The 7697-nt window shown below is 59.7% G+C and overlaps 1 protein-coding gene across 1 annotated transcript; it reads right to left on the reverse strand.

The window, feature by feature from the left end:
- Positions 1-1817: 1817 nt before the first annotated feature.
- LOC309583822 (uncharacterized protein) lies at positions 1818-7461 on the reverse strand. Its single transcript, XM_082299649.1, has 3 exons — positions 7366-7461; positions 3291-3369; positions 1818-3105 (listed from the first exon to the last, which is right to left on the reverse strand). The coding sequence occupies exons 2-3, from the start codon at positions 3340-3342 to the stop codon at positions 2183-2185; spliced, it is 975 nt and encodes a 324-aa protein (XP_082155775.1). The 5' UTR covers positions 3343-3369; positions 7366-7461; the 3' UTR covers positions 1818-2182.
- Between the last annotated feature and the right edge of the window lie 236 nt (positions 7462-7697).

Consider the following 7697-nt stretch of genomic DNA (forward strand, 5'->3'; position numbering starts at 1 on the left):
TCAGATATCCCAGGCACTGAAACCCCTCATAGAGCAGCATTTCTGCCACGTTTGCCAGAGCACAGGCACACGTGTGCGCACACAGACAGAAAGAGTCAGTGCCAGGGCCCTGTGGGAAACTCTCCTGGAGGGCAGGGAAATGCTCCCTGAGGATGCTTCTGCATCTCCCCAGTGGGCAAAAGGTTGAGCCTTGAGGAGTGGGAGGATCAGCCCAGGGTCCCTCGTTGTTCAGGGATGCCCTGAGCGCAGCAAACGGGAGAGTTCCCGGCTCGGAGAGCCCCACTCAGAGGGAGGGTGCTGACCCAGGAGAGCTCCAAGGGGCTCCTTTTGGGTCGCTGTTTACAGGGCCCCGAGAGAGGGGCTTTAGTCACAGCAATGTTTCATCCTGGCCGCACCTCGCATCAGCAGCTTTCCCTGAAAGTGTGAGAGCAGGGATGTTGTGCCATTGAGGGAGGAAAAACAGTTCCCAAGGCTGCTCCTAAAGAAACCAGGAGCTCGTTGGACAGCAGCAGTAACTGGGAGCAGACAGTTTCTGATGAGCTCAGAGCAGCTGAGCCCGGGGGCTCTTGGCCAAGGCCGAGGCCCAGCGAGCATTTCTCAGCTCGCAGGGCGGCCTGGAAAGGTGCTGGGGGGGATAATTCACCCCCCAGTGCGGTCCCAGTGGCTCCCAGGATTTCCATGTCCGTGCTCCCAGTGCTGCTCCCAGCCCTGATCCCTGGGGATGGGAATGTCCCGCTCCCTTCCCGGGGCAGGCTCACACCTGAGCCAGGTGTGCCCGGCAGGACCTTGCCCTGAGCCCAAGCCCTGTCCCCCTGCAGGATCTGCTTCCCATCGGCCTCTTCCTCCTGCAGCCCCAAGCCCAGCTCGGTGCTGACCGAAGGGCGCTGGGCCGGGGTCATCCCCCGGCGGGGGCTGCGCACCCCCTCTGCCCCCTCCCCAAATTCCCTCCTGGGGGCAGCAGCAGGGGCTGGGGCAGGAGCCCTGTGGGAGGGAAAAGGGGGTGACACTGGGATGGGGGGGTCACACACGCTCTGGGGGGACACACACTGCCCCTGGGGACCCCCCCTCACCTTCTCCTGCAGCGCCAGGAGGATGAACCCCAACATGGAGCCCCCAAACCCCAGCAGCCTCTTGGGAGTGGGGGTCTGGTGGCAGCTTTGGGATTCTGGGGTCAAGTGCTCCAAAACCCTTTCCCAGCCCCACAGCCACTCCCAGACCACTCAAACCACCCCACAGCTCCTGGCCAGGAACCCCCCCCAACCACTCCCTGCAACATAAATGACCCCAAGAACCACCCAAATTCTCTCCAAACACACAGCCCAGCCAAGAACCTCAAAACTCCCTCACAGACCATGCCAAAAGCCCCCTCCAAACACCACTAATGCCCATCAAGAGTGACAGAAGCCCCTCACAATCCCCCCAGGCACCCCTAAACCCCCTCCCAGCCCCCCATGGCACTGACCCGGAGAGTTTGGTAGACAGGAACATCCCCAGCTGGGAGCAGCTCAGGCACTTCAGCAGCGATTTGGGCACTTTGGGGGGCACACCCAAAGTGTGGGAGACCCAGACCAGGGACTGGGACAGACACCCGCAATCCCTGGAGAACAGATGGGCTCAGGTGGACACGTTCTGCCAGCACAACTATGAGATCATGGCCCTGTCTGCTCAACCCATGGCCTCACAACACCCAAATCCTCCTGAATATTCCCCTGAACCAACCCCAAATTCACCCCCAAATCCCAGTAAAATCGTGCCACTTTATATATCTTTGTTGAATTTCTTTATTTCTACCCCAGCTTTGGTTGTTTTGACAGGATGAAGGAGGAAACTATTTAGGTTGAAAAAGACCTCCAAGATCATCCAGGATTGCTGGATGCCAACAGAAGAAACAACTGAACAGAGCAGGTGAGAATTTTTAGGCCATAAACTCAACAAATCAGCTCTTCCCAATGAATTTCCGAGTTCAATCAGAGTCCCGATGGATGTTCCAGCCCCTGCATTCACCCAGGTGCCTACGGGGATCCAGGAGGACGTAGAGAGCACCAGCCAGGGCTCTTCCCAAACTGGATCACAGGGAATGTGGGTCACCAGGGCTCTGCCAAACGTGGGTCCTCTCTTGGGGGATGAAGTTGGAATAGAGGATGAAGCTCTTCCTGCACTCGGGGCACTCGCAGGGCTTCCCTTACCGGTGGCTCCGTCGGTGTTGGGTCAAGGTAGAGCTGTCTGAGAAGCTCTTCCCACACTCAGGACATTCGTAGGGTCTCTCCCCAGTGTGGATGCGTCGGTGGGTGACGAGGTGGGACTTTTGCTTGAAGCCCTTCCCACAGTCAGGGCAGCGGAAGGGCCTCTCCTCTGTGTGAATCCGCTGATGTATGAGGAGATTAGAGCTGCTCCGAAACCTCTTCCCACACTCAGGACAGCAGAAGGGCCTCTCCCCAGTGTGAATCCGCTGATGTACGATGAGACCAGAGCTCTTCGGAAACCTCTTCCCACAATCAGAACACTCATAGGGCATCACCCCAGTGTGGATCCGCTGGTGGACAACCAGGGTTGAGCTCTGGCTGAAGCTCTTCCCACATTCAGGGCACTCATAGGGCCGTTCCCCGGTGTGGCTCCTTTGGTGGATAACAAGGGTGCCTCTCTCACTGAAGCTCATCCCACATTCCCCACACTCATAGGGCCGTTCCCCAGTGTGGATCATCTGGTGGCGGATCAGGTGGGAGCTGCATCTGAAGCCCTTCCCACATTCCCCACACTCATAGGGCCATTCCCCAGTGTGGATCATTTGGTGGCGGATCAGGTTGGAGCTTGTCCTGAAGCACTTCCCACACTCCAGGCACTTGTAGGGCTTCTCCTCAGTGTGAAGCTGCTCATGGACCACCAGGTCTGAGCTCTGGCTCGATCTACAGCCACCTTCCCGGCACAGGGTTGGTCTTTCCTCCTCAGAGCACCCTGGGCTGCGTTTGCAGCCCCTCCTCCTGTGGCATCTCTGGGGCTTTTCCTCCCCACTGGATTCCTGCACCAGGGAGCTGCTCAAAATGGCCTCTTCCACCAGGTTCTGCCGCGGGGATTTGTCCTCCCTGGGCTCCGTCCTCAGCTCCTTGTCTGGGGAGGAAGGACAAGGAGAGGATGGGATTTGCCTCCGTGCCACAGGGAAGGGCAAGGAGATCCCCCCAGTCCGTCCCTGGCAGGACGGCGTCGGCAGCGGGGTTGTCCTGCAGCCGGGGGCGATGCTGGGCTGGGAGATGGAGCAGGAGAGAGGGGGAAAGGGGCACTGACTTCCTCCTCACCTGCCTGGGGGTCCCGGGGTATCTTGCTCTTCCTTGCAGCCTCCTCCTCCATCTGGCCGAGGTTTGGGAATGGGAAATCCTGGTTTGGGGGAAAACAAGGGATGAGCACGTTGAGTTTGAAAGTCCCTCTGCCCAAGTCCATCTCTAGAAGCCACCAGGCATCGTGTGTCCATAAAAACCTGCTCAGAAAAAGCCTCCCAGGAGTTCCCTGTCTCTGGTCCCTCCCCTTTGGTGTTCAGGGTTCCCCCTGTCCCAGCTGCTGGGGGTCACGCTTGTATTGGGGGTCCCCCTCTCTACTTGGTCCCCGCCCTCCCCAGGCTGCTGGGAGTCCCAGGAATCCGAAAAGCTCCCCCCTCTTCCATCTCCCCACTTGGGAATGCTGGGGGTGATGGGCTCCAAGGAGTCCCCCCTGCCCCTCTTCAGGCTGTTGAGGGTCCCGCAAATCACGGCGCTCCCCCCTCTCTGGGCTCCCCACTTTGGGGTCCTGGGGGTCACAGGGCTCTGCTCCTCCAGAATGCCTCTGCCAGCAGCCACCACTGGGACCCCCCAATGTCCCCCCACCCCCCCGCCACTTTTCTACTCAGCTTTGGAGTTCTTCATTCTCCAAACATCCCCCTGCAAAAAAAAACCCAACCCAGGGACACCACCAGGATATCTGGGTCAAGCTCCCCTTCCCCGGGAACCTGCGGGATGGGGGGCAATGCTCCCACAGGTGAGGGGGGGGCTGCAAATTCAGGGAGTGCTCAACCTCATGGTTCCTTCTCCTTTTCTTGATCCTCCCTTGTCCCTCCTCTTCCTCCCGCTCCTCCTCTTCCATCCCTCCGCCTTCTCCTCCCTAATCCCACCTCCTTCTCCTGCTTCCATCCCTTCTCGCTCTCCTTCTTCATCCCTCCTTTCCCATCCCTCCTCCTCCTCCCCCAGCACCAGCCACACCCTGGGTCCCCCGTTCCCGAGCCCCTGGCAGCCCGCGGGAGCAGCGGGGATGGAGCCGGGACAGGTCGGGATGGGCAGCGCGGGGCTCTCGGCTGCTCCCACCCGCTGGGGGCGGGGGAACCCGGCCCGGGGAAAGGAGAGGGAAACTGGGAACATTGGGGGCTGCAGATCCAAACTGGGCCTTGCTGGGGACCCTGCGTGGGGACTTGCAGCCCTTGGGGCTCCTCTCGAGAGCCTGGAGAGCCGGGAGGGGGAACGCAGAGAGGGCTGGGGGATGCCAGCAGTGGCAGCACTGGCACTGACTGGTTTGTACTGGGATAACTGGAACCTTACTAGGGCCACTGGGAGTGACTGGGAATGCCTATGCACATGCTGAGGGCAGTTGGGATATACTGGGAGTGTCTGTCAACCATACTGGGAATGACTGGAACCACAATGGGAACAACCAGGACCATGCTGGGAAGAAATGGGGCTACACTGGGGGACATTGGGAGTGAGTGGGAATGACCGGGTCTACAGTGGGTGGAACTGGGCATGACTGGAACCATGCTGGGAGTGACTGGGATCATATGGGGAATGACTGGGACTATACTCAGCTGGTTTCAACCAGGATCACACTGGGAGGAACAGGGAGCAACTGGAACCATGGTGGGGGTAACTGGGATCACAGTGGGAGCAGCTGGACCCATGCTGGGGGAGACTGGAATCATACTGGATCATACTGGCAGCAACTGGGACTGCACTGAAGGCAATTGCAAGTGACTGGGAACATGCTGGGAGCAACTGGGATGCACTGGGAGAGACTGAAACCACAGTGGGCATAAATGGGAGCAACTGGAACCACACTGGATGATAATGGGAGCAGCTGTGCCCATGCTGGGGTCATACTGGGATCCCACTGGAACTGACTGGGATCATACTGGGAGTGACTGCAATAATACTGGCAGTATCTGAGAGTGACTGAGATCCTACTGGAATCAGACTGGGACTGACTGGAAAGGTGCTGGCTATGACTGAAACCATACTGGAAGTTACTGGGAGCATTTGGGCCCAGACTGGGAGTGACAGGGAGTCACTCTGGGCATGACTGGAATAATACTGGGAGTATCTGGGAGTGACTGGGATCATACTTGGAGTGACTGGAATTGTAGTGAGAGTGACTGGGATCATCCTGGAAATGACTGGAACCATACTGGGAGTGACCATGGGTCCTATTGGATCATCCTGAGAGCCACTGGGATTACAGTGGGTGTGAATGGAACCTGACTGGGAGTTACTGGGAGCTACTGGGCTCATGTTGGGAGGAAAATGGGGAAACATTGGGAGCAACTGGGATCAACTGGAAGGTACTGGAACCATGCTGAGGGGACTGAGACCACAACTGGGACAACTGGGACCATACTGGGAGCAACTGGGACCACACTTTGGGCAACTGACAGAAACTGAGATCATGCTGGAGGTAACTGGGAGAAACTGGGAAGGCCTGGGATAATTCTGAGGTAACTAGAACCTTACTGGGGCAACTGGAAGTGCCTGGGAATGACTAGGAGCATGCTGAGGGCAACTGGGATATACTGGGGGTGTCTCTAACCATACTGGAGTGACTGAAACTACACTGGGAACAGCTGGGACCATGCTGGCGAACTCTGGGACTATGCTGAGGGACACTGGGAGTGACTGGATCTACACTGGGGGCAACTGGGTGTGACTGGGACCATGCTGAGAGGGACTGGGACTATCCTAGGGGCAAATGGCATGGTACTGGGAGGAACTGGGAACAACTGGAACTATTCTGGGGGCAAATGGCATCATACTGGGATCACAGGGGGAGCAGCTGGGTCCATGCTGGGTGAGATTGGGATCACACTGAGGGTGACTGGAATCATACTGGCATTGACTGGGAGTGGCAGTGAGCAACTGGAATCATGCTCAAAGCAACTGGGAGGAGGTGGGAGTGACTGGGAGCATGCTGGGGATGACTGGGATATATTGGGAAAGACAGGGAGTCACAGTATCATACTGGAGGCTCCTGTGGTCATAGTGGCATTGACAGGGAGCAACTGGGATCACACTGGGGGCCACCGGTATCATACTGGGAATGACTGGGATCATACTGGGATCATACTGGGAGTGGCTACAATCATACTGGGATAATGGTGGGTGTGAATGGACCCTGACTGGGGGTAACTGGGAGCTACCAGGCCCATGCTGGGAGCCAACTGCGCACACACTGGGAGGAACTGGGAGTGACATGGTACATGCTGGTGACAACTGGGATGTACTGGGAGTGACTGGGATGATACTGGGGGCAACTGAACCATGCTGAGGTAACTGGGAGTGCCTGGGAATGACTACGAGAATGTTCAGCACTACTGGGATATACTGGGAGTGCCTGAGACCATGCGGGTGGGGACTGCAACCACACTGGGAGCAACTGGGAATGTGCTGGGGAGAACTGGGACCGTGCTCGAGGCAACTGGGAACAAGTGGGAGTGACTGGGGCCCTGCTGGGAAAGACTGGCATCATACTGGGAATGACTGGCACTATATTAGGGGCAGCTGGAAGAACTGGGAACACACTGGACGAAAGCTGGAGGAACTGGGAGCAACTGGGAGCGTGCTGGGGGCAAATGGTATCACAATAGGGAATGACTGGGAGTGACTGGGCTCCTACTGGGAGCAACTGGGATCATGCAGGGAGGGAGGGGAAGTGACCACGATCATACTGGGACTGACTGGGCTCCTACTGGGAGCAGCCACCTCCGGGCCCGGGACCCCTGAGCCCCTTTCCCGGCCATGCCGCCCCTGCAGCCCCCAGACCCCCCCGCCGGGGTCCCGCCCATCCCAGGGCTCCCCCCTCTCGGGCTCCCCGCTTTGGGCTCCTGGGGCTCTCCTCTCTCTGGGGTCCCGCTTACGGAAGCCGGGGCTCCCGGGGCTCCCCAAACCGGTGTCCCCCCGCCCCCGCCGGCCCCGCGCGCTCCCCACGGGGCCCCGGCAGAGCTCGGAGGGCCCGGCCCGGGAAGCCCAACCCCCACCGCGGGGGGACCCGCATCCCCCTGCCCCCGCCGGGGCTCTGCCGGCACCGCCACCGGGACCCCCACAAACACCTCCCGGGGACCCCCCATGTCCGCCCGAGCGGCACCTGCGGGATGGGGGGCGATGGGCCCGGGGGGCTGCGAGTTCAGCGAGCGCTGGAGCCGCGTGATTCCGCCTCTCCTCCTCTCTTCCAGCTTCCCGCTGCCGCTCCGCCTCTTCCTCCCTCCTCCTGCTCCTCTTCCTCCTCCCGCCCCGTCCCAATCCCACCTCCCCCTCCTCCCTCCCTCCTCCTCGTCCTGCCCCGTTCCCGAGCCCCTCACAGCCCGCGGGAGCAGCGGGGATGGAGCCGGGACAGGTCGGGATGGGGCAGCGCGGGGCTCTCGGCTGCTCCCACCCGCTGGGGGCGGGGGAACCCGGCCCGGGGAAAAGGAGAGGGAA

This window comes from Coloeus monedula (assembly GCF_965178545.1).
Source record: "Coloeus monedula genome assembly, chromosome: 33".
In the NCBI taxonomy this organism is placed as follows: domain Eukaryota; kingdom Metazoa; phylum Chordata; class Aves; order Passeriformes; family Corvidae; genus Coloeus; species Coloeus monedula.

What these genes read in the sequence shown, in the direction of transcription:
- LOC309583822 (XM_082299649.1), bottom strand. Translation starts at nt 3,342, where the DNA reads ATGGAGGAGGAGGCTGCAAGGAAGAGCAAGATACCCCGGGACCCCCAG. An exon ending in ACCCCGGGACCCCCAGGCAG is followed by an intron (nt 3,106 to 3,290) that starts GTGAGGAGGAAG and finishes CTTCCTCCCCAG; the next exon opens with ACAAGGAGCTGAGGACGGAG.